Consider the following 25834-nt stretch of genomic DNA (forward strand, 5'->3'; position numbering starts at 1 on the left):
GTTTGCCCCAGGTCCCATCACCCACAGGAGGTGGCCACAGGTTAAATGGCAGAGGGTCAGAAAGGCAGTGACCAGCACCGTGTGCCATTCAGGGACAAGTCTCTGGGACACACACCTGCTGTGTTCCAGCACACACACTGCCTCACCTTCCTGGAACAGGCAGCTCCTACCATCAGTGATTTGCCAAAAATGGCTTTTCTGCCTGTAGCTGAGACCTGGAGGCCGTGGCACAGTAACAGGATTCTGCTGGCAGCCTGCTGCCTCCATGCTCTCCTCCAGCTTTCAGCATAGGCTTATTTCTAAAAGCAGAACAGAGCATCCCAAACCACAGCCCAAAACCACAGAAGCCCTACCTGTCCCTCCCTGACACAGTGTCCAGTTCCCTCTCACTCCATCCCTCGCCCCAGGACTGGAGCAGGGCTGGGGGGCAGGCTGAGCTGCAGGATGCCACGAGCATTTCAATGAGCACAGACAGCACTCTGCTGCTCTCCCAGCACACACAGCCCTGCCAGGGGGGACAGCTGGGGTGGGGGGTGCTCCTTGTCACAAACAGCAGCCCCTTGGGCACACAGCAGGAAAGGATATCTGCCAACACACCCCCTAACTCTGCTGACCCAAGGGGTGAAGACCCATCCTCAGCCTAGTGGGAAACGGAACACGCAGCGTAAATAATGGCTGGAGCATCTCTGGTGTGCACTGGCTTATTTTGTAAACCTGAACTTTGCAAAATGTCACAAAACGGAGAAACGAGAGGCCTGGGACGAGTAAATCTCTATTAGAAATTCCCAGGGATGGCAGCAGTCATGTTCTGGCTGGATGATGGCACACTGCAGCGGGGGGAGCGGGGTCACGCCTGGCGCTGATTGCGGGCAGTGTTTAATTAACGCCGCCGAAAATGCGGCGCTGGAGATGCCAGGCAGAGTGCAGCAGGGCATGCTGCTGCTGGCTGAGGGAAGTTTTGCCAAGGCAGACAGGAGACAGAAGATGAGGGAGGGCAGAGAAAATCCAGTAGATTTTGCTCCCTGCTCTGCCACAGCCTCAAGGGGACAGTGACACTGTCAGGATGTCCCCGGAGTGAAAAGGTGTCACCATCAGGGCCCAGAGCAGTGGGGAAACCCCATAATGGGGACAGGAGCTCTCTCCCAAAGCAGCTGTCAGGACACACATCTTCCCTGATGCACAAATGGTCTAAAGTCACCTTTTCAGAGATAATCATCCCCAAATTCTCTCAATACCTGGCAGACAGTGAAAATAGGAACATCTCAGCTTCACTCGTGCATGACCACAAGCTCATCATCTCACTGATGAGCTGAACTGCTCCAGATATGACCCTACTCAAGGACACAGGGTGACAGCCAAGCCACCACTGTCCCCAGGACACACATTTCACCCATTGCACTGGGCTCAGGAGCTCGGGGGCCACGGCAGGAGGAAGCACCAGGTCAGAGCAGGACCAGCCCGTTCCAGGCACAGCCAAAAAGGACCTTTTCTCGCCTGAGCTCATCAGCAGCTTAATGACACTGGCTAAAAAGCTTCAGAGTCCCTAATCACTCATCATATTACGGCTGCTCACAAGTGAGGCCAACCAGTACAAACCTCCTGAAAGCCTTTCTAATTAACGAGCAGAGGCTTAGGTTCTCCCAGCCCAAAAGCAGCATCTCAGATAAAACCAGCAGCCTCCTGCCAGCCCCAGTCCCCTTGATAAACCCCTTTAATGGGCTTGTCAGCATCACCTGAGGCCACCCCATTGGCTAACAAGACCTATCTGTTCCCCCCTGCTTCTGTGCTGTGGGTGGGGAGATGTCCATGTGCCCATCCATCCATCCATCCATCCATCCATCCATCCATCCATCCATCCATCCATCCATCCATCCATCCCCACCATGGCAGGACCCATGGGATGTTCCTGCCCCCAACCTTCTGCTGGATCCCTGGACATGTCCCCTGCCTACCCCATTCACAAGGTGCCTGGATTTCCCCTTCCCCAGCAGGGTGGGTGACAGCTGAGCAGCAGCAGATGCCACCAGATGGTCACCACAAGGAGAGACCCAGCTAAACCAGTAACTGGGAGGACACTGGAGCCCCTCATTAGCTAAGTGACCCCCTGTACTGGCCCCAAGGGAAGGGAGCTTGGGATGGTGGCACTGAGCTGCTGCCCACAAAGCTTCCAGGACCTCAGCAGCACTGCAACACCTGCACTGGCACTGCCACAAAGGTTTGTGGCCACACTCACAGCCTGAGCTGTCCCCTGAGAGTGGCTGAGCACTCACACTTCATCACAGAGATGGTTTCTCAGGGGGCTTTGGAAAATCTGCCTCGGAAAGCACTTAAGAACTTTCTGAGCCTGTTTTTCCACAGCCCCCCAGAGCCCATCGCTGTGATGAGTGGTGAGTGCTCAGCCCCTCTGCCGGGGGCTGCCTCCCCCTCCCTCCCACTCCCATCAATCACAGATGCCCCAATATGCTCTGTGACAAATATAAGTTGTTGCAATACCTTTGACTTTAAAGTAGGAGAAATAACTCCTCTGTAACGTGATCTACCGTGTCTTTATATTCCCAAGCGTGTCGCCCCGGATCGGGGCTGGGCTCTGATTTAATATTCTCATGGAAACCGGTGCCCTCATCCAATTACCACGGGGATTTCGGTGCAGGCAGCAGCTGAGCCGCCCATAGCCCCCGGCACGGGAATGAGCCCCAGGGGGGACCAGACCCACGGTGACCTGGCTGGGGTCACCCCAAAAGTGCTGCAGGGGGTCCCGAGTTAATTTGGCACTCCCAGATAGCGGCTGTGCAAGGACTGGGTTAGACTGGGATGCACTGGTGGGAACTGGGAGAGCAGAGGAAAGCGAAGCCTCGCTGCAGGCGGCGGCAGAGAGCGCCGTGGGAAACATCCCTGGAGATCTGCACTTGCCGCGGGAATAAAATCCTTCTGTTCCAAACGGGAGTGCCTGCTGCTCCGCACCCCCCTCCAGCCGCGGAGCCTGGATGCTCCCTGGTAATCCTGCACCATTTATTTTCATTGGCTGACAGAAAAAAGTGCCGTCAGAAAAGCGATGCTAGCTATGCTGGCTGGCATAGAAAATGTTGCTTTAATTGTATTTTATTTGGCAATAAGAAGAGAGAAGCAAGAACAAACCCTCGAGATATCCCCTCTCTCCCCCCATATAAAATTTCAATTTGGTAATTTTATGACAGTGTTTCAGATAAAACCCAACAAAGCACATTAAAGTGAGAGAAGTGATTTATCCTTTCCAATGGCACATGATCTTTGGACACATTTCCCAGTCTATACATATTAAGATAGTTTAAAAAACAAACAAACAAACTAACTTGTTTGGGTATTTTTTCCACCTCAGCTGTTATTTTTCAACAATAAAACCCCACTATTTTTTCCAACCCTGGTTTCCTGTTTTCTGATCTCTAAAGGCAAGATCAGGGAAGCATTGGACATCTCATCACGGAGCAGCCCCACTTCCATCATCCCAGGCCTGGCCATCACACCATGTCCTGCTGTGATTTTACACTTTCAAGGCCATTTTCCTTGAAAATTTCCCTTCCATCCTATCCTCAAAGGAACTGTATCATTGATTTACTGTTGAAACTGGAGGAAAGGGCTGCCTGGTGCTCAGCCTTTCCTGATGCCAATGCCAGCGGGGAGCTGCATGGGCTGGCCAAGATTTGGGGGTTCCCTGACCTTCCCCCAGCATCTCCACAATTCAGGAAGATAAAACCTTCAAAACTGATGTGACATTTAGGAACCAAACCACCAATACATAAACCTGAGGTTTTTCCCTGTGCCACCTGGAATCAAACACTCTGAGTCTTGGCTAACCAGCCCAGCTCAGTTCTCCCACCCAGCCGAGCATCCTGAGCTCCCTTCCAGCATCCTGCAGATTTATTTGCTGCACAAATCCCTGCTCCCACCCCGTGTGGGAGCTCCTTCAAAGCACCGGGTGTTCCACACAGCGTGGGGGGGCTTGGGAAGGGGTTAATGGGTGGGCACAGGCAGCACTGGGGAGTTGCTAGGAGACTTGGGGCTTTGGGATGCTGGATGTGATGCTCAGCCAATGGAGGAGTCCTCTGAGGAGTAAATCTGCTAATTTGGGCATGGTTGACTGCAGGGGCTAGGGGTGGATGTGGGTGCTGAGCAGAGCTGACCCTGACCCCCTCCTCCCAGCCCCACACTGCTGCTTTCCCATCCTGCTCCTGTGGTTTCAATTAAACCGCTGAATTAATCTCTCGCAATAAACTCAGCTGCTATTGTAGTTTGCTTTGGGATTCATCATCACTTTTGCAGCAAATACAGCAATTAAACAGAGAGGTCTTGGTAGCTCAGGAGGGAAAGCTGAGCTCCCCCAGGCTGATGTTTGGGATTGGGGTACCCAGGCCCCTCCCAGGGTTAGTTTTCACCAGCCCAAAACCCTTTCTGGAGGCTGCTGAGGGTGAGGGAGCTGGAGGAGGCACCACTGCCCCCCCCTCACCTGCATATGCTCCTCCAGATGGCCCAGGCTGCTGCTCTCCATGTGGGAAAAGGTTTTAAATTAAAATCTTCCCTGTGTTTTTTGGCGATTTTTGGCTGGGTTTCTTTCCCCTCACTTTCCAGCTCTCTGGCCTGTTTGCCATCATGGAGCGTAGATGGAGAGGCAGCACAGCAGAGCTGGGTGGGTGGGTGGGCGCAGGGGGGTCTCCAGCCAGGGCCAGACCCACAGCCAGCCCCTCTCAGGCTGGGGTCAGCCCTATCTCTCCACAGACCTCCTTGGCTGTGGGGAAACGGAATTGTTCCTTTCTGGAAATCCCTGCTGACCCCCCAACCAGCCCCTCTCACCAGCACCCCCTGTCACCATCCCCTGCCCTGCCAGAAGGGCAGAAGGGCTCCTTCAGAAGCCCATCACTCTGGATATCCATCCCAGTGGGATCTGACCTGGTTCTGAGCCAAACCAGAGCCTTTTCACACCCATCAGCTGCTCATGATAACCAAGTGTATATCCCCTGGATTTGCAGAGATGGGACAGGACAGGAGAGAGGGATGGGATGGGATGGGATGGGATGGGATGGGATGGGATGGGATGGGATGGGATGGGATGGGATGGGATGGGATGGGATGGGATGGGATGGGATGGGCATGGATGCAGCTTTCCTTCTATCCACAAGCCTGGCAGAAGAACAAGATTCACATCAGGGCAGGATCTGGCTCCTCCAGGGATTCTGAGATGCCAACTTTTCACAGAAACAGCGGATTACAGCACATCAGCTCCAATCAATACTCTGCCGTGGCAGAAAGCAAAGGGAAAAGAGGAACAAAAAGAGGTTTCTCATTTGCGGGGGATTTGGGGCTTTTATTGTGTTTGGAAAGAGGAGGAAAAAAAAGCTTGAGAAAGGGCTGAGAAGGAAGAGCTGAAGGGGACAGAGCAGCACCCACCCCTGTGGGGCACTGCTGCAGGGTGGGACCCTCTGAAACACTCGGGGTGCCAGGGAGAGCGTGTGGGCATGGGGTGGGGATGGGATGGGTGCAGGGTGGGTGTGGGGTGCTGGCAGAGAGGATTCTATTCTTTCCCCCCCAGGCCTTGGCATGTGCAGCAAATCCCTCCCAGCTCTGGCCCCTCAAGAGGGGCAAAAGTAAAGGAGAAGGTTTGGCAGAGGGGAGAGATGAGAAAAGATGCTCAGCCCCTGGTCTGGTCCTGCTGAGATCCTCACAAAGTACAACCAGGCTTGGGGATGTTCTAGATATGTTAAGGTCTTATAGGAGGGGTTTTGGAAAGCCAAATATCTTGCAGGGAGAAGAGCAGAAGCGATGCCACTGACCCCATGCAGGCTGCAGCCCAAGACCTCTTTGTGAGTGGTTTGTCTCATTGTCTGAGCCATTGATTCCTCCATGGAAGAAAAAGGCCCTGACACAGCGAGAGGTGTCCTGTCGTGTCACTCAGCCATGGGCAGAGCATTCAGCTCCTTCCCTGGCAGCCAAAGCAGCTTTTCCTGCTGACCAAGGGGGACAGGGCAGCCTGCACAGGGCATTGTTGGGGACAGGAGCTGGGGACAGGGCAGCCTGCACAGGGCATTGCTGGGGACAGGAGCTGGGGACAGGGCAGCCTGCACAGGGCATTGTTGGGGACAGGAGCTGGGGACAGGGCAGCCTGCACAGGACACTGCTGGGGACAGGAGATGGGGACAGGGCAGCCTGCACAGGACACTGCTGGGGACAGGAGCTGGGGACAGGGCAGCCTGCACAGGGAACTGCTGGGGACAGGAGATGGGGACAGGACAGCCTGCACAGGACACTGCTGGGGACAGGAGCTGGGGACAGGGCAGCCTGCACAGGACACTGCTGGGGACAGGACAGCCTGCACAGGACACTGCTGGGGACAGGAGATGGGGACAGGACAGCCTGCACAGGGCATTGTTGGGGACAGGAGCTGGGGACACGCTTGCTCTTGTGCAGGGACTCGCACAGCACCAAACTCCCAAGTGGGAGAGCACCCGGCTGGGACCCGGGCGGGCTTTTGTCACCGCGGGTCAGTGGCCTGGTGAAGGACCAGCAAGGACCATCCGGGCACCGCAGCGCTCTCCCCGGGCTGCTTGGGATGAGGCTCACGCAGCTCCTCTGCATTCTGCGCTCTCGCCGGCGCGGGGACGAAGAGCTTTGAAGGAGCTGCCCTTTCATTATTAATATGGTGATGATGTCTGACGCCGTGCGTGTGCAGCGACGGCGCTGCCTCCCGTGGCTCCCTGCCAAGGAAAGCACACGCTGTTCCTGGGGGAGGGCTCGGTGTCCCCCCCCGCCTTTCCCCAGCGTGTCTCGGACGGTCCTTCTGTTCCGCACAGCCCCTCTCTGGGCCGGACCCACGGGGCATCGAGGCTCTCAGCACCCTGAGGATGCACACCAGGCGTGGCTGAACGCACCAAGGAGGGTAAAGTGCCACCGAGTCCTGTCTTGCGGTGTCCCACTCTCTGGAGTGTCCTGTCATCATGGGGGCACAGAGCTGACCCCAGCCCAGCCGCTGCCCGACACCCCCAGTGCAACTCCACTCGCTCTCTTGGACCACAGTGAAGACAGAAGACAGAGTCTAAAATGTTTTTAAAAGACTCTGTTTAGAGCCTGGGTCTGATCCTGTGTTGCTTCCGTCGTTTTCTTCCCCCAGGCCAAGCCGGGACCCCGGGGCAGTGCGGGCAGCGCCGGCTTCGGGAGGGGAAACGCTGCCAGGAGCCGCAATTCCCAGCAGGACCCGCAGCCTCCCGGCATCTTCACATCAAACCTCTCCCCGCTTTTGCCCTCGGGCCACAGCCTGAGACATGAATCATCCTCTCCGATGCCTATCGATCGGGGCTGGGCTGCTGGCAGAGCCCCTCCGCACCCCCTCCCCTGTCAGCCCCAGGGAGGGTCCGTGCCCATCGGTGCCCAGGACAAGGCGCACCCGGAGCCCCCAGTCCCTCCCGGCACCGCCTGTGGGTCCAGGCCTGTGGGGCCGCGGGTCTCAGCTGGCCATGGACGCCCCACACATGTCCTCAATCCCACAGCAACAGCCGGACCCTAGGACAGGTAGCAGGAGGTGACAAGTGATGAGCCAGGCCAGTGTCCCCGCTGGCTCCTGGCAGGGCAGGGCTCACCCTGAGCATCACTCAAGCTCCCAAAAACACCAACCCCTCCGCCAGGGAGGCAACCTCCATCCCGCTCAGTGCATTGCTTGAAGATCAGCACTGGGATCAGCACTGGACCGGGATGAGCCAGACCCTGCACCGTGTGTCGGGGTGCCGTGGGGACACCCCACCCGGGGCAGGGCTGCCAGGGGCCATCCCTGCTGCACAGCCCGGCCAGCAGCCTGCCAGGCATCCCATCCTGCACCACCTCCGCCATTCGGCTGTGGGTTATGTCAAGGTATGTTGGATTGCAAATTAACCGTCAGCTCGCTGCACGGTCCCGGCTCCATCTGCAGAAAATGAGTTGCTGGACTTGGAGAGTGTCCAGTTGTGCAGCTCGGCGTGCCTAACGCCCAGGGCTGACAAGCCACTGAATCACTCCTCCCCGCGCTGCCAGGCCACATGAAGCCAAGATGCATTTCTTTTTAATGATAAGTTTTTATTGTTTAGAGTTCAGCTTAAACAGCTTCCCGGGGGCCAGCGCCTCCTGCTTCCAGCACGGGCGAGTGGAGCGGGGAGCCGAGCCCGGCTGGTGCGGGCACACCGAGCACCAGCGGCACGAGCTGCCCGGTCTCAGCTGTGAAGGGAAGTCCTTGAAAAGCGTCCATGGGGAAGGAGCTGGGCTGCCAGCCACGGGCATCGCCCGGTAAATCCACTCCAAACATCTCTGCAGCCAAAGGCAGGATTTGCACCTGGCTGGGAGACAATGCACACACCCCACACACACAAACACACACAAACACAGACACGGGTAGCCACGGCTTGAGGCAACGCCTGTGCTCCCCCCCCAGCTCCAGAGAGCTCTTTGGGAATATTTGCCAGCCCAGCACGCATCCAGCTCTTCCCGAAATAGAGTGTGTGCCCTGGAGAGAAGCTGCTTGAACCCCTCAACCTGCCACAACCTGCCACCCCTGTGCCACACCTGCCCCGCAGGGAGGCAGCTCCCACCCCAGTGAGGCCACATGGAGCTGCTGCGAGATCCCGACTGGGACCGAGCTCCAGGGACAGAGACCCAGGAGGGTTTGGAGGAGCCAGCATGCCCAGGGGACAGCCCATGCTGCAGGACAAGGGGCTTAAGGGCTGCCCATGAGGTTTCGCAGGGGATTGTCAGCCTGGAGAGGGAACTCAGCCTCCCCCCAGCCGGATTGAAGCAGCGCCGAGCCATCGCTGCTCTCACGATGTTCCTCTGAACCTCTCAGCAACGCTCCTGCCCGCAGGTCAGACAAGTGGCAAATAAAAGATTTACGGGAGGTGCGGCAAAGCTATGGGAAGGAAAACCACATCCACACGGGAGCGGCGGCACATCAGGCCGGGAGGGAGCCCAGGCACGCAGGGCCAGCACCCCGGTTTTGGGCTGGGAACGCTGGGCTTTGGGCATCGCTGTGACCCCGGAGGGGGTGGGGGCGGCTGCTGCCTCGCCCCGCCAGCACCAGCTTCCCACAGTGCGCTGGGATTTGCTCAGAGAGCCTCCCAGCACTTTGGCTACCCTTAGGCACAAAGGTTTTGGGGGGGTGGCGATGACAATGACACCCCCTCCGCCCCCCCCCCGCCCAGCAACCTGCCCATCCCTGCCCACCGGTGGGACTGAGCCCCACCAGCTTGGGGTGTTGCTCTGGAGGATGTAGGGGCGTTTCTTTGGGAAGGGGGTGAGCGGGTTCCGGGGGCATCTCCCTCTCTCCCGCCGCACCTGCAGCACCCCCGATCCCGCTGGTACCAGCCCCCGCCTTACCTGCTGCCGCTCCTGCAGCTGTGCTGCCACATCTGGGCAGCTGCGGAGCCCGGGGCTGGAGCGGGGGTTCGGTTCTGGGTTCGGAATGATTGGGGAGGCCGGGGGACTGCGGGCGGTGCTGGGGGGAGCGGGGACATCCCCCAGGGCATCACCGGGCGGGGTGCCCGGAGCGGGGCCGGGGGAGCCCCGGGGGGGATCGGGGCGGGCGGGGAGGGAAGATCCACCCCCGTGTCCGTGCCCGTGTCCTCCCTCCCTCCTCTTCCTCCCTCCCTCCTCCTCCTCCTCCTCCTCCTCCTCCGCCGCCGCCGCCGCCGCCGCCGCCGCCCGTCCTCCGCCGCGGCCAGCTGGGCAGCGCGGACGGGCCGGGGGCTGCGCCGCCGGGGAGGAGGTTTGGGGGGGTTTGGGGGGGTCCGGGCACTTACTTGGGCTGGAAGTTGGCGGCGCGATGGGGAACGAGCGTTGGAAAACCGTGGGAGGAGCCTCGCAACTTGAGGATGGGCAGCAGGAGAAATCACAGGTACGGGGCGGGGGGCGGCGGGGGGCGGGGGGGGGGGAGGGGGTTAGGCTACCCGGGGGTCCCAGCGAACCTCCAGTATCCCCAGCGAGCTTTTCTCCCGGCGCACCCCAGCGTGGAGAGCTGCCCCCCAGTGCCCCCCGTGCGAAGCCCCGCGGGCTGCACCCCCTCACCCTCCCCAAATCAATGCGTTTATGACCCTGCAGCCAGGGCTTCCACCCAGCCCCGGGGCTGCCCCGGCCGGGCAGCGAGCGGTGCTCGGGGGCTGCCACACGCCTCTGCCGAACGCTACACGCTCCAAACTGCTTAAATAACCCTTTAAAGGAGATTCGGCACCTCAGCTCCGCGCTGCAGCCGGAGTCATCCCTCCCGGTCCGGGGGCTCCCGGCCGCTCCACCCGCTGCGAAGCTCCGGGAGCCCCGCTGGTTTTTGGGGGGAGGCCGGCGCTGCGGCGGGGTGCGGTGGAGCGGCGGCGGAGCCTGCGGTGACACGCGGGGATCCGGCACGTGCCGGAGCCTGTTTGCACATCCCGCTGCACGTGTGCCAGCTCCGCCAGCCACCGAGCGCGGCCCGGCAGGTAGGGAGCCCAGAAACCCAGGGTGGTTCGGCTTGGAAGGGACATTAGAGATTACCCAGCTCCAACACCCCTGCCATGGGCAGGGACACCTTCCACTAGATCAGGTTGCTCAAATCCCCATCCAGCCTGGCCCTGGACACTTCTAGGAACAGGCACAGGCGTGGATGCACGCTGAGTGCAGGCAGGGTGGGAAGAAGGAGTGTGGAGTTATGGGCAAACGTCTCTGGGAAGAGCTGGAGGACACCAAATCTCCAGCGAGCCTGCGAGTGAAGGGAAGGAGCCAAGAGCTGGCAGTGCTGCCCTTCCTCGGCACCGAGGAGCTGGGCAAGGATGGGGGGAGCAGCCGTGAGACACGCTGGACCCCAGGTCCGCCGCTTCCCTGCCCCCTGACACCCGCAGCAAGGCAAGAGAGGGGTTTCTGCCCGACTTCGCCCTCCTGCGCATCCTCCCCCGCGTCCTCTTCTCCCCGGTCAGCCCCTCCATGCTGAGCAGCTTCACCGGAGAGGGGCTGAGCACCCCGGGACCCCCCTGACCCCCCGAGAGAGAAACCAGCCTGCCCTCCCCTCCCCGGCAGAGCTCCCTGTCTGTGCACAGCCCTGCACGCAGGGATTCGGGCAGTGCCACCCGTTTGGAGCTGCCAATTCCCCGCTTTGGTGCCCCCCGCGGCCCCGAGGGCGAGCTGGGCAGGATGGATCAGCCCCACCGCCCGTGGGGGGCTCGCAGCTCAGCGCGGGCTGGGTGGTTCACGGTGGGTTTCAAAGGGCGCACAGAGTTTGCCGTGCAGCCGGTGCTGCGATCCCAGCTCCCGCAAGCTCCGATGAAATCCCAGCCCAGCCCGCCTGCTGCTCACCCAGAGCCGCTCCGGTGCAATCCCATCCTTCCCGTCCTCTCTCCCCGATCCGCAGAGTGTGGCGTGCCGTGGGAGCGGTCGCAGGCAGGCTCTGGGTGGCTGAGGAGAGCAGGAAAACGGGAGAGGGATTCAATTCAGTTGCTGCGTGCCCGCGGGGCGCAGGGCTGGGCTCCGGGAGCGGCTGGAACACAGCCCCGGGCCGGGGCCAGGGCACCGGGAATGCAGCCCTGAGCCAGGCGGAGCAGCGGGGCAGGGTGGCGGAGAGGGACGGAGCAGAGGAGCAGAGCGAGGATGCAAACTGAGCTGCTCAGGCAGCTGTGAATGAGCGATGGGTTCGGGGCTGGGCACTGACCCTCGCTGCCCTGCAGGAAGGTGGGGGCACCTGGGCTAAAGTTTGCACCAGCAGCTGAGCCTGGGCGATGCAAACCACAGTGTCCACTTGTCTTGGAAGCAGAGCTCAGGGTCTGGTTCGTACCTGGCTGAGGGCACAGCCCGGGGGCAGAGCAGCAAGGCTGCAGGATCGCTGCCTGCCATCCCACAGCAGCGCTTGTCTGCTGAGCTGGAGAGGAACAGGGATTTGGGCAGGAGCAAAGGGCACCTCCTCATCTTAGAGCATCTCCCAGGGCAGCCTCTCCTGCCACCACTCTCCAGGGACTGGCCACCTCTGGGTGCCTTGGGGACTAGCTGGGTCGTGTCCTTCCCTTCCCACAGGCTGCAAGTGCTGGAGCTGCTTGTCTCCATCCCCAGCATAGCCAATCTGGCTGGATGAGTGGGCTGGGGGCTGTTTTGAGGGGCCTGTGGGGTTCAGAGCTGCTCGTGAAGTGTGGCTGGGTCACCAAGGACTCTGTCCCCATGGGTGACCAAGTGCAGACTTCCTGCCTGTGCCAGTGCAGGGCACAGAGAGCCCAGCTCAGCTTTGCACCAGGGACACAACCATCCTTTAGATCCTGCCTTGGGCTCCCTCCCAGGCTCCAGAGCACGTTTGCTCAACCCAAGCACCATTCAGTTTCACAGCTTCTGCTCTCCTTAGGAAGGAGTGATTTGAAGACACTGGGACCTCCAACCCAATTGATGTCCCCAAGGGATCATCAATAACTGTTCCCAGGGTAGGGGGATGTCCTACAGCTGTCCAAGAGTCTTGGCAAGCATTCCAGGAGCTTGAGGCCATGGAACAGGCAGCAGGAACCCCAGGGATCCTGAGAGCTGTGGTCATGGTGAGGCAGGAGTGTGTGGCAGGGGGTACCTGCAGGGTCCCATATCAGCAGCTGGGCATGCTACTGCAGTTTTGCTTTGCTGGAGGGGCTTGGGGGGACCCCCACCCATTTTGGAGTGCTGTTGGTGCCACTGGCTGAGTTTCCCTCCTCTCCCCACTGCAGGTTGCCAGGTAACACAACCTGCCAGCAAAATGCCGTGGGACTCGTGAAGCTGCCGCCACTCAGGATCTTGCAGTCACAAACAGAGGGGATCATTTTGGAAGGGGATTGGCCCCCAGTTCCTGTTGCCGGTGGGAGGGCAGTGATTCTGGGGATTGAAGGCTGGGAAACAGCTGGATACAGCTCCTGGTGTGCTGGTACAGCCAGGCAGAACTGTGGGATTTTGGTGTGTTACAGCCCAGTTGGGATTTGTGTGGCCATGGGAAGCAGAGATCATCTGCTCATGGCTCTGTTCTGGGAGCTCTCACTGCTCAGAGGGGATTCTTGGCCTTTGCAGCTCTTGCATGTGCCCCCATGTCAGCATTGTGGGGAGCAGCAGCAGCAGGGTGGGAGGGCACAAAGTCCTGGAGATGAGGGTGCTGTCACAGCCAGGACACCCATAGGGACAGGGGTCCCTGCTCACCCTCTAGATCCCAAAGCACCTGACATTGGCCTTTGGTCAGCAGCCACCCCCCCCATCACTTCTGTGCTTGTGGGGTGCTGAGGGCCCCAGCTGAGCCCAGGTCCTGGGTCCCCACATAAAGATCTGAGCAATGAGCGTCTGCCACCTCTGTCTGCCACCATCCTGCTGCTCCTGGGTGTCCCCTGTGCCCCCAAGCCAGGGCTCTGTGTCTGTACACACCAGGCCAACTCCTCAACACTCTGCTCACCCCTTATTGCCTTTGACATCTCCTTTTAACGTGCACTGAGGGGCTGAGCCTGGGGCTGCCTCCTCACAGAGGTCCCAGCAGGTGGCTTCCCATTCAGTTCAGTGCTGTTTGCACCTGCAGCCTCACTCCACAGAGAGAAACCAGAGCATGCCCTGGGGCTGGTGGGGCATCCTTGGCCCCCCAGCCAGCCCCGCTGCAGCTGGGGTCACCTTAATGCAAATGGTTGCGTGAGCGAGAATGAAATGAAGGGTGCTTGAAGGAAGGTGTCACTCCAGATAGATGCACACGGGAGGGGACAGGGCCTGGGAAATCTTTGCAGATGCAGCAATTTTCCCCTCGTTTCTGGGGAAAGTAGTCTTTGTCTCTCTGAATCTGCAGTTTGCTGCCAGCCCTGCAATTCCTTGTGACAGCCGCGGCCAGGGTCAGGGGAAAATCACAGCCTCTGTCCTGCAGGTGTAACGAGGAGGGGAGGTGGAGGGGGACCGGGAGCTGATGGGATCGGGTGGCAGCTCACTTGCTCTGCACTGCCTGTGCTGGCACTTTGGGCTCCGCAGGGAGAAAAGGCTCTTGGTGGGCACGGAGCAGGTCCCACGGACTGAGCTGATGGGTCTGAACAGCAGCGGAAATGCCAGAGGGGCTGGGGGGGATCAGAGACCATTCCCAGGACATCTCTCCCTTGCCGGGAGGCCCTGGGACTGATCCAAAGGCTTTGGGAGCAGCTCTGCCCCCTCCAGCAGGAAATGAGGTGACAAGGGAGATATGCTGCCACTCAGGGCAACGTGACCCCAGCACTGACCCACAGCTGCCCTTGCTGCTCTCCCTGCGGTCCCGGCTCTGAGGGACACGAGGAGCTCTCCCTTTTTCTCCTCACATTTGTGCCCAGGGCTGCAGGGAGCCCCACCAGCATCTCCAGGGGAGGCAGGGCTGCTCCAGCCGAGGATCACCGCCGTAAATAAAACATGCGGCGGGAGCCGCGGCTGCCGTGCCTTGGCTCTCGTTATTATTTCATACCCCGCTCCCAGGCGGGTTTGGCTGCTCTGCTCACTCCGTGTTCGCCCGTGGCCCTCACACCCCTGGCACAGCCGCAGGGCTCCCTGGGGTCCCCACCCTCCCTCCTGTGCCACCGGCACCCCCTTGGCCAATGTCACCGCCAGACCCCCAAAGCCCGTGCGCTCTGAGCTTACCTCTGGGATGGAGGGGCGGGGATGGGGCAGCCCGAGGGGCGCTGAAGGTGTGTCTGTGTCTGTGCCCGCAGAGGATGAGCTGTGGGTACATCCTGTGCACCGTGCTGCTCTCGGTGGCCGTCCTCCTGGCGGTGACAGTCACGGGCGCCATCCTCTTCATGAACCACTACCACACGCCCGTCACCGAGTCGCCGCCCGTCATCAGCACCAACCCCGAGGAAGCCAACGCGCTGGTGACCATCGAGAAAGCCGACAGCTCCCGCATCAACATCTTCATCGACCCCAACTGCCCCAGCGCCGCCGGCACCCTGGGGCGCGTGGAGGGGCTGCAGACCTCCCTGCTGCGCGCCGTCACCGACCACGACGCCGAGGCCAAGGCCACCAAGAGCCAGCAGAAGGCCCTGCTGGTCACAGTGGCGGACGAGGTGGCCAAGCTGCTGAGCCACGCCGTGCAGCTGCGCGCCGACTGCGACGGCCTCAAGAAGGGGCACAGCGCCATGGGGCAGGAGCTCAGCGCCCTGCAGGGAGAGCAGGGCAGGCTCATCCAGGTCAGCCGGGGCTGGCAGTGCCAGGCAGGGCTCCCTGGGCGTAGAAATCCCTGTCCTAATGTCCCTGTTTGCAGCCCCTGCCCACAGCACCCAGGGGAGTGCTCCAGGAGAAGGAGCTGAGGTTGAAGTGCTTGGGAATTGGGAGTTGGGAAGTGTCTCCCTCCCAAACTGTCCTGGTGCCAGCCTCCCACCTCATGGGTGTCCCAGCTCCAGGTCCAGTTTGGGAGCTCCAGTCAGAGCCAAGCACACACAGAGCCTTCTCAAGGGCAGTTCATGCAACAATCAGCTCCCCCTCCTTTACAATCCCCAAAATTTCCCAGCCACTCAGCTGTGCTGAAATGCTTACCTGGGTATGCCAGGTGTTGTAGCAAGATCCAGGGCATGGCTGGATGCTCCATGCCCGACCCTCCTGGTACCCAACTCCCTCTCCCCAGAGCTGCTTGTTTCCCACTGCTTCACTTCCCTGCCCATCCTGCTCTGTGCCACGGCCCCGTGTCACTGTCCCAGGCTGGGTCACCTCGGGGAACGGTGCAGAGCTGGCGGCTGCCTCAGGACACGGCTATTCCTGCCGCCTCCGTCATCCTGTCCTTGGCCCACAGACGCTCTTTATCCCGTGGGCTGGCAGCACCAAGGCACCCAGGTTTGGGGAATTCTCCTCCCAGTAGGTGCTCGTCTGGACCCTGACCCTGGCCAAAAAGCAACAGAGATGTTTCATGGGGTTTGTGTCCCCAGCAGCCCGTACCCTGCCATTGCAGAGCAGTGGGAGCAGGCAGAGTGTTCAGGGGACTGGGATGTGGGAGGGATTTAACCATTTAACCACAATTCTGTGTCCCTCCGTGTGTCCCCTGCCCGCAGCTGCTCTCGGAGAGCCAGACCAACATGGCTCGGCTGGTGAGCTCAGTCAGCGACGTGCTGGACACGCTGCAGAAGGAGCGCGGCGGGGCGCGGCCCCGGCTCAAGGCTGACCTGCAGCGAGCCCCGGCCAGGGGGGCGCGGCCCCGGGGCTGCTCCAACGGTGAGCCCGCAGCCCTGGGGACGGGGGTGTGCCTGCGGCTGCCCTGGGAGGGAGAAAACCACCCAGCACGGGGCAAACCATCCTGCAGAAGGGGTTTAATGCAGTGAAGGGGCTGGCAAGGAGGTGGAGAAGGAGGGGGATGAAAAAGTGGGTCCTGGAAGGGGGAGTTCTCACTGTGCAGCTCCCAGTTGTTCACAAACCAGCCCAAGAGTTCCTTCACACCCCTGCAAACCTATCTGCTCCCCACATAGCAGGGGCACAGGTAGAGCATTCACCTCCATCAGGTGTGGAGGGTGGCCCTGCAGGGGCACAGCACAGTCACATCCTCAGTGTTGGGTTAGGATGCAGCTGAGCATTCATGTCCTGGAGCTGGGAGCCCGTGCCCACAGCCTCTCTGGGCATCCATCAACTCTCCCTTGTCCCCATCTGGGGCCCAGCTTGCCCTTGCCATCACACAGGGACATGGGGTCAGTCCCTGCCAGCTGCTGGGGAGTTCCCATGGTGGTGGCATCCCCCTTGGCACTGCTTACCCTGAGCATCAGAGGAGAAAGGAGGGAAAGAGCAAAGCAGCACCAAGCTGGCAAGCAGAGCTGGAAGCAAGGTTGGGAGCCTGGAAGAAATGGCAATCCATTAAATTAGATCACTAATTAACCATCTTTCCCCTCGTCCCACCCCATCCCAATGCCACGCTGCAGGCTCCCGGCCCCGAGACTGCTTTGACATCTATGTGAGTGGACAGCAAGAGGATGGGATTTACTCCATCTTCCCCACACACTACCCTGATGGCTTCCAGGTCTACTGTGACATGACAACAGACGGGGGCGGCTGGACGGTGAGCTGCCACCATTCTGGGGACACTGGGTGATGGCACTGCTGGCCATGGGCTGTGCCGGGCTGCTGGGGGTGGGAAATGTCACTTTTGACACTTGCATGTGACATCAGCATGGGCCATAAATGTCAAGGGGGCCTGGCTGTGCACCCAGAGCTCCCCAGTGGTGGAGCTCAGTGCCTGCCCTGCTCTGGGGAGCTTGGCTGGAGCTGGAGGGGGGTTTCAGGCAGGGAATTGGATGCCACCACTGGAATTTGTCCTTCTCAGCAGGGCTGGGGTATTTTTGAGGCACAGTGTGGCTGTGCCATGGGGCATGTGGCTGTGCCTTGCCTCATGGACCCAGTGAGCTGCTGCTGGGGCTCAGGGCAGACCCCAAACCCGGGTGTTTGGCTTCATCCAAGGCAGGGGTGCCTGGGGCCCCTCGGATGCTGTGCTGATTCACTCCCTGTCCGATTCACTCAGCTGCAATGGCCCCGTAATCACAGCAATGGGGGCGGGGAGCAGGGGATGGGGGCACACAGCCCCCTGCCCCAGCCATCAGCTGGGTGTAAGCAGCTCCCCCTGCCCTGGAGGGCATCACCTGGGGTGCCAGTAGGACAGAGAGGGGGTCCCAGGAGGCGGTGGGGTCTGGGGTGAGCAGGCAGCCTCTGCCCTGAGGACACGCTGGGTGAGCCGAGCTGGCCAGCACCCCTCCAGCTGGGCGCTCTAGGAAACAAATCCCCACCATCTGATGATTCGCCTAAGCAGCTTTGAACAGGGTCAGGAGGGAGCTTAGCCCCCCTGCCCTCGGGGGCTGTTGAGCCTTCCACCTCTGAGAGCCCACCCTGGGCAGGAGGAACCCGGGCTGCCCGGTGTACCAGCAGCTCCAGGGGGGAAACTGAGGCACAGCACAGCCCGGAGAGCTCAGCTGTTAGGGGCTTGAGAGGGGAGAGGGGGACCCTTCTGGCTCCTCAGGGCGAGGAGGGTCCTTGCAAACCCCGTGCACAGACTGCACAGCCTCCAGCAGCCCCAGCCAAGCCTGAAGAGCAGCCCAAGGTGATTAGCGAGACACTCAGAGGCTTATTTAAATCTGCTGCAGGAGGGGGGGCTCAGGCTGGGCTGGGGAGGGGGCACAGAGAGTGATTCCAAGCAGCAGCGGGAGGGTCCGGGAGTGGAGTGGCACAGACACCTCGGCTCTGCCCTACCTTGGTGGGGAGAGGAACCAAACCAGGGGCTGGATCCCAGCGGTGCAGAGACAGCCAGAGCTGGGTGCCGTGGTGCAGAGCCTGGGAAATCCCTTCCCTTCCCTTCCCTTCCCTTCCCTTCCCTTCCCTTCCCTTCCCTTCCCTTCCCTTCCCTTCCCTTCCCTTCCCTTCCCTTCCCTTCCCTTCCCTTCCCTTCCCTTCCCTTCCCTTCCCTTCCCTTCCCTTCCCTTCCCTTCCCTTCCCTTCCCTTCCCTTCCCTTCCCTTCCCTCCTCCTCTCTGGATTACTCCTGACATTTGGGTTTATTTGCATGTGGGTGGGTGGGTGGAAGCGATGGCAGCAGCTGAATCAATTTTGACTCGGGAGCTTGGGAGCTGCTGAGCTCAGCTTTAGCCTGGACAGCTCAGAGAGCACGAGAAGAGCTCAGGACACCACTGTCCCCACAGCAGGACCCGCAGGGACAGGGTCCTGCCTGCTCTCTGTCCCTGTTCTGGGGCAGGCTGAGCAAGGCACGGCTGTTTCGTGCCCCTGGGTGCTGCCCAGCGGCAGCAGGGCCATGTTTGCTGCTGGTGGGGATGTGGGTCTGGGTCAGTGCCTGTCGGTGCTGATGGGAGCATCCAAATCCACAGCACTGGCTGTGATTGCAGTGAGTGTCCTGTGACAGCCCAGCCCTGTGACTGCCCCTTGGCATCCACCTCTGGCACTTTCTTAAAGTAATAACGGGTAAAAAAGAGAGGCTCAGCATCCCAGGAAGGTTCCAAAAGTTGCCTTTTCATTTGATGTTGTCTTCAGGATATCTTTGCAAATGCCCCGTGCTCCTTCCACTGCCCCTGAGCCTCCATAGCTCCTCGTCTGGGGCAGAATCCCCTGGGATCAGCATCTCAGCTCCATAAGCAACAGTGCTGTGTGTGCCTCAGCACCATCTCCATGTACAGCATTTATTGGGAAATGGTGGAAAAGACAAAGAATGCAGAAGAAAAGGCTGTGCCAGCAGGATGAGGGCTGTGGTAACATTAAGTGACAGCTTCCAGCTGCAGGGGTGCCTGCTGTGCTGGGACCCTGGTGGGGACAGCTCCAGCAGCCTGGTCATGCCCTGCCAGAGGGGCCCTGGGGAGGGATGGGGGCTGAGCAGACGCTGGTGCATTGACACTGGGCTGGGGTGAACCACAGGCAGGGGGTGAGAGGAGCCTGGAGGAACACGTGCAGTTTCCAAAGGATGTGGTTTATGTGCCACCAGGAACAGGGAGAAGACAATTCTGGTGTCAGGGCCAGCTGTGGTGCTCACAGGCTGTTCCATGGGACTGGCACTTCCTGCAGGCTGGCTCTGCACTGCTCTGAGCTCTCTCCCTGGATGAGCCCTGAGATGGTGTCCCTGCTGTGGCAGGGCTCAGAGGACACCTTGGGGACAGGGCTGTGGGGTCTGGGCCATGACAGCCAAAATAGGACCAGGAACCTGAGCACTGTGGTGCAGAAGGGATGGCTGAGCATGTCCAGACTGGGGAGTCTCAAGCCCACCAGGAGTTTGGTGGAGTTGAGGCAGAGGAAGCTGCCAGTGCCACAGCAGGCACAGGCTGGTGCTCCCACTTTTCTCTGCTTTTAACCCATTTTTCTGGGTTTGTGGCTTTGCAGGAGCCTGTCCCTGCCCCACAAGGGCGACTGGGGGAGGCAGAGAATGAGAGAGATAAATATTTCAACCTTGCCTTTAAAGAAGGGAGGGAATTCCTTTTTGCTTAAGAGGGGGTGATGCATATTTGATGAGGAGGAAAAGAGCAGCGAGGCAGGGCTGGGAGCACGATGAGCCTGCGGGTCACTGGTGCACCCAGCACTGCCACAACTCTCAGAGGGTGATCAGGGTGATCACAGCCCTGCCTGCACGTGGTGGGTGCACAGAAGAGGCACAGAAGGGGCTGTGCATGCGAGATGATGAGGATGGAGCCGGGGATGCAGAAGGCTGAGCCTGGTGGGCAGTGGGGCAATCCTGGGGTGATTCCTGAGCTGTGCCAAGGCTCAGGCAGTGGTGCTCTGTCCCACACGTTTCCCTGGGCAGCACCCAGGCAATTGGCCTATTTACAGCCGTGGCTCAAAGCCGATTAAGAGGCAGCACTGGCGCTGCATCCGCCGCCCTCCCCACACCAGCAACGAGCTGCTGCTGGCTGGGGAAAATCAGCTGCAGGCCCCTGCCCAGCCACGCTGTCCCCCTTTCCCAGCAAGCCTGAAGAAAGCCCCTTTAAGTGGGCTTAACCACAGCTTCTCAAGTGCTCAACGGAGGGATAAAAATTAAGGCTCTAATTCTAGAAGGTAAGTACAGCAGGATCAGGGCTGTGCCATGCCCAGCAGTGTGTGGGAGCCTCAGCCAGCACAGCCCCAAAAACACCCGTCTGGGGAAGGGCAAAGCAGGGAGAGGTTCACAAGGTGGTTCTGCCTCACATGCAGGGTGAAACCCTGTGCAGGAGGGCAGAAGCAGCCAGGGGGAGAAAAGAGTGGTGGCTTCCCAGCTGACTTCAGGCTCATCCACATTCCCCAATCCTGGGGTGCTGGAAGCTCAGCTTGGTAAAACAGCCCAGCTCTGAGGATGGAGTCCTCTGGTCCCTGGGCTGGCACAGCCTGGGAGGGCTCTGCCTAAACCACCAAGTGTCCCAGCTGTCCCCACCATCCCCACCACGGCCTCGGGAGCGTGGAGCTCGGTGGGAGCAGGGCAGGCTTGCTCAGCCAACTTTAATGCAATTAATCCAGGGCTGGAGGCTTAATTAAGTTCAAATGGTCGGGCATGAAGCAGCATTTTCTGGATCGCTGTCAATAAATCAAACCCAAAACTATGGATAAAAGGGGATGAAACACACAGGGCACACACGCCAATGAGCAGATGGGAGAAGAAAAGGGAAAGGCTCTGAGCAGAAAAGCTGCATTGAGCCCTGGGATCTGGCTGGGATCTGCAGAGGTCAGAGCACTCAGTGCCCCATAGTTAATTTCTCTGGGAAACTGATGAGGTTGTCACAGAGATGATGCTTTATGATGGGGTGCCTGCCCAGGAGAGCAAGGGGATCCAGGAGGAAGAAGTCAGCTGCTGGGTTTACACAGCTCTGAGCATCCACTGGTGGCAGGGGAGTCACAGTGGCCTGAGCTGCAGGACAGACCTGGGGTCATGCTGCCTGTGTCTCTGCTCCCACAGGCAGTAGCAGATCAGGCTGTTTGGCATCTGCAGGATTCCACTGCTCCAGGAACACCTGAAGGTTTCCTGAGCTCTGCTCACCTTTCCAGATGGGGGATCCTGTGAAGGGTTTTACCTGAACCCACTCACCCACCAGCAGGAGCCAGCAGCAACGATCCAGCATTTCCCCAGGGGCGTCTCCCCAGCATCCCTGTGTGATCACTGAGCCGACAGGGCTCAATTTGTGCCGGTGCCTAATTAGCAGGGCAGGGAGGGGTGGGCAGCAAGGGGGGAGCAGAGGAGCTCCTCTGCTGGGAGCAGCCCCACAGCTGATGCTCTTGGTGTCTCCCCAGGTGTTCCAGCGGAGGGAGGACGGCTCTGTGAACTTTTTCCGTGGCTGGGAAGCCTACAGGGATGGCTTTGGGAAGCTGACAGGAGAGCACTGGCTAGGTGTGTGGGGCTGGCACTGCTCGAAGCCTGCACTCCCTGGGGAGGTCTGGGGCTCCCTTTGGGATAGAGGGGACACTGAGACCCCCCTGGACAGCACCCATGTCCTGGGAGCGATGGGCTGGGCAGGCAGGGAGGAGCTGGACCCCTGGCCAGCCATCCCCACGCTCCCCACTTTGCCTGGGCAGGGCTGAAGAGGATCCACCTGCTGACGGTGCAGGGCAGCTACGAGCTGCGCATCGACCTGGAGGACTTTGACAACGGCACCGCCTTCGCCCACTACGGCAGCTTCGGGGTGGGGCTGTTCTCCGTGGACCCCGAGGAGGACGGGTACCCCATCAGCATCGCTGACTACTCGGGGACTGCAGGTAGGGCAGCAGGATGGGGGCAGCAGGGGGAGCCCACAGACCCCAGACCCCCTTGCTGGGCTGCTCCAGTGTCCCCGGCAGCAGCAGCTGCATCCCTGCAGCCTCGGGGATGGAGATGGAGTGAGGTTGGGCATCTGCTGGAGGAGCCCCACGGGGCAGGGACCATCAGGATTCCTTTCCCCTAAGACAGGTGTGGGGGAGCCTTGATGGTGGACGGTGGTCAGGACAAACTCAGGTGCTCTCTATATTCTGGTCTTGAAGTTTGCAGTTTATTGCATCGGGCGTGGGTGAGAAGGGCCCTGCTGGGAGCTGCCAGCTGCAGCTCTGGGCAGGACAGAAAGGGAGTGGGGGGTGGTAGGAGTTCTAAGAGACAAGAGAAGGAGGTAAGAGAACAAAGCAAGGGAGTGAAGTAAGAGATTTTCCTGATTTCCAGATTTCCAGATTTTCCTGTTTACAACACAATAAATCTTCTTCTATGTTGAATATTCTAATTTCCACTAACCAATCTAATACAAGATACAAATTCTCTAACATTTACGTACAACCTATAGGAATTGCTACATGACCATGTTTTACTGCTTTCTTACCTCTAAACCTTATTTGGGACCCTTCCTGCCATGCCTGGAGAGGATCTCTGCTGCTCTTTGGTATTTGCAGCAACTGGCATTACCTAAACAAAGGGAGATATTCAAGCATCCTCGTTTCTGCTCTCCAGCCTCTCAGTCAAAAACTGCTTTCATTTCAACCTCTTTTATAGTTTCCATATTCTCAAAACCTTTTGCTAGGCAATCACATTTATCAGGTTTTCCTGACTCACCCTTCCCAACACAGGCGACTCCTTCCTGAAGCACAACGGGATGAAATTCACCACCAAGGACCTGGACAACGACCACTCTGAGAACAACTGCGCGGCGTTCTACCACGGCGCCTGGTGGTACCGCAACTGCCACACGTCCAACCTCAACGGGCAGTACCTCAGGGGCCACCACAGCTCCTACGCCGATGGCATCGAGTGGTCCTCCTGGACCGGCTGGCAGTACTCGCTCAAGTTCTCCGAGATGAAGATCCGGCCCGTCCGGGAGGAGAATTAGCTGATGGCATGAGCCCCACCCACCCACAGCGTGTCCAGCCCCCCGCCCTTCCCCACCGCCCTGCAGACCCCTCCCGCAGCTGCCATCCTCCTCATCCTCTCTGAGGGGTCCCTGGGGAGCACCTGCTGCCAGTGAGGGTGATTTTGGATTATTGGCACCCACAGACTTTGCCAGACGTTTGGTTCCTGCTGTCGTGGCTCCCCAGCCCCCAGAAAAAGTGTCCAGAGTGTGACCCACAGCCTGTGCTCGTGGCTGGGGCAGAGAGGATGCAGGTATTTGGTCAGAGGTGTCCAGCAGGAAGGAAAGGAGCTGCCTGGAGGGAAGGAGGGAGAGATGCAGCAGCCCAGACAGGCTGAGCACCTCTGCTCACCTCTGCTCTGGGCACTGACACCTGGCAGTGGGCTTGCCAAGCTGGCAAGGGACTGGGGACACTTGAGATGAGGAACCCCCAGCGCCCCCCAAACCCCCAGGATTGGGGTGAGGCTGCTGCTCCACAGCTCCAGCTCCCCCCATGGTGCTACTGGTGATGGGGAGGGCTCAGCTGGGTCAGCCTGACCGTGCCAGCAATTCCTTCTCTGGACTGCAGAACACTCTCCTCTGCCTCTGCAAGAGCAACGCAGCTGGGGAGGGACCACCACCAGCTCCTTAGTCCCCATGGTCCCTGTCCTGGCTCCTGGAGCCTCCCAGCAGGTCAGGACAGCCCAAAGTGAGCCAGAGCAGTGCTGCAAGGACACACACCCAGACCCGAGCACGGCATGGAGCTGTTTGGGCAGTGCTGGCAAACAGGGAGCCCAACAAGGAAGAGGAGGAGGTGAGGAAGGCTCACTCCCCAACACAGCTCTGCCTGCATTTCACAGCCCCTCCCTCCCAACCAGACCAGGTGGATTCACATCCAAGAGCTGTGACCTTTCCCCAAACCCTTTGGGCAGCTCTCCCAGCCAGCCCCCCCTGCACCCGCATTCCTTTCACAGCTCAGCTGCGGCACTGGCTCGGCACCTGCAGATATCCAAAGCCTTTCATTTCCTCAAATCCCGTTAAGGTTTTGCAAAAAAGAAGCCCCGAGTGGGGCTTAGCATCTGCAGGGCCCTGATAACCAGGCAGCAGCAGCAGCACTGGCCCAAGCAGGAGCTGCCATGGGCTGTGGGACTGATGTCTCCTGCTGGCTCTCTGGAAGGACTCAAATGGGGGATTTTGTCCAAAAAAAACCAAGAACCAAAATATGAGCAGACTCTGGACCAGGAGGGGAGGGGACAGACAGAACCCTGTCATCCTTTACATCATTTACTGCCTGTGCTATAGCAGAGCCCTGGTCCCAGGAAACACCATCAGACAGACGGACAGACTGAGGAGGAGAGGGAAACTCCAGCAGTCTCCATGTCCAGGGCAGCTTAAAGCACTGGGAGATCAAAGACTCAGCTTCCCTACTGTGCCAGGTTTGTACTTCCCTCTGTGATTCTTCTTATTTTTAAGCCTTCCCCACCTCAGATCTTGTGCTGCTGGACAAGCTTTCTCACCTACTGGGTGAGTCCCTGTCTGTCTGCCCTGACAGACAAATGGACAAATGATGCATTGGGATCACCACAGCTTTTTACTCTGCCAGAGAGATTCTTCAGAGCCCTGAAGTGAGGATGAGCTCTGAGTGAAGGGCACTCATCTCCACACACTCCATCCATGCCCAGAGCTGCTAGCCAGGCTGCTTTCTGGAGCAATGGGAACTGGGGAACTCAGCAGTGGAATTTCTCAGCACAATTGCAGGAGCCCTGACAGCTTCCAAGGACCTCCCTGTATTCCACTGGACCTTTCTGGAAAGGGTGCTGCCTGCACCCATCTTTACTTTTCAGTCAGTTATTTTGGTGCAATAGTTGTAGCTGGGTTTTCTGATGCTTTGGGCAGGACTGCACATGGAACCATGTGCCATGTGGGAAGGCTCATCCCCCCCAGACCCCTCCACTGGCATTCTGCTGTACTGGGGAGGGAACATTGTATGTTGGTTTGTTGGTAGCACACCCTTGTGTCACCCAGGAATCCAGAGACTTTGTTGACTTGCACGAGGGGTATTTAATCCATGCCAAGACACAGGATTTCCCAGGATTATTCCCAAGAGCTCACGCATTGCTCCATGGCCCTGGATTAGGTTAAACCTCTCTGTGGTGACACCTCCCTGGGAGGGGTGGGCAGGGGTGACTGGGGGTCTGGGATGTGCCAGGAACCTTCCCAGAGAAGCCCTGGGCCTGGTGTGTAGCAGTGCTGTGAAGTCTAGGTCATGTGTGAGTGTGTCCAATGCTGTACATGTGGACTTTCTAAACTCCTTAATAAAAGGATCTCATCGTTACCCACCGTGTGACAGCTGTGACAGCTTGGGGACACGGCCAGAGGGACCTTCTGTGTGACAGCCAAGGGAGTGACACTGGATCCTGCAGCTCCTCGCTGTGCTGGGGCTCATGGTTCAGCATCCTTGGGAACTGGCTCACCACACTGAGACCACCCTGCAAAACAAGAGACCCAGGGTCTGAGGAGGATTCCCAGGGCTCCCTGCAGGACCTTGGGGTGGCCCTGGGGCTGGCAGGTGTCCATGCCAGGGGGACCTGCTGCCTGCTCTGGTGGACAGAGCACCGAGTGATGCCCTCAGTCCCTTCT

At 59.4% G+C, this 25834-nt stretch overlaps 1 protein-coding gene across 2 annotated transcripts; it reads left to right on the forward strand.

Moving 5' to 3' along the window:
* Nucleotides 1–9692: 9692 nt before the first annotated feature.
* Nucleotides 9693–25530, forward strand: FIBCD1 (fibrinogen C domain containing 1). 2 transcript variants are annotated; one of them, XM_079324157.1, is made up of 7 exons: nucleotides 9693–9877; nucleotides 14640–15116; nucleotides 15972–16131; nucleotides 16827–16963; nucleotides 21645–21741; nucleotides 21927–22106; nucleotides 22938–25530. In XM_079324157.1, exons 1-7 carry the CDS (start codon nucleotides 9806–9808, stop codon nucleotides 23195–23197), a joined length of 1383 nt encoding a protein of 460 aa, XP_079180283.1. In that variant the 5' UTR covers nucleotides 9693–9805; the 3' UTR covers nucleotides 23198–25530. The 2 variants fall into 2 exon arrangements, with proteins under 2 accessions (XP_079180283.1, XP_079180284.1); XM_079324158.1 differs by lacking the exon at nucleotides 9693–9877 and adding an exon at nucleotides 9906–10451.
* Nucleotides 25531–25834: the final 304 nt, after the last annotated feature.

This window comes from Erithacus rubecula (genome assembly GCF_903797595.1).
Source record: "Erithacus rubecula genome assembly, chromosome: 21".
Taxonomy (NCBI): Eukaryota; Metazoa; Chordata; class Aves; order Passeriformes; family Muscicapidae; genus Erithacus; species Erithacus rubecula.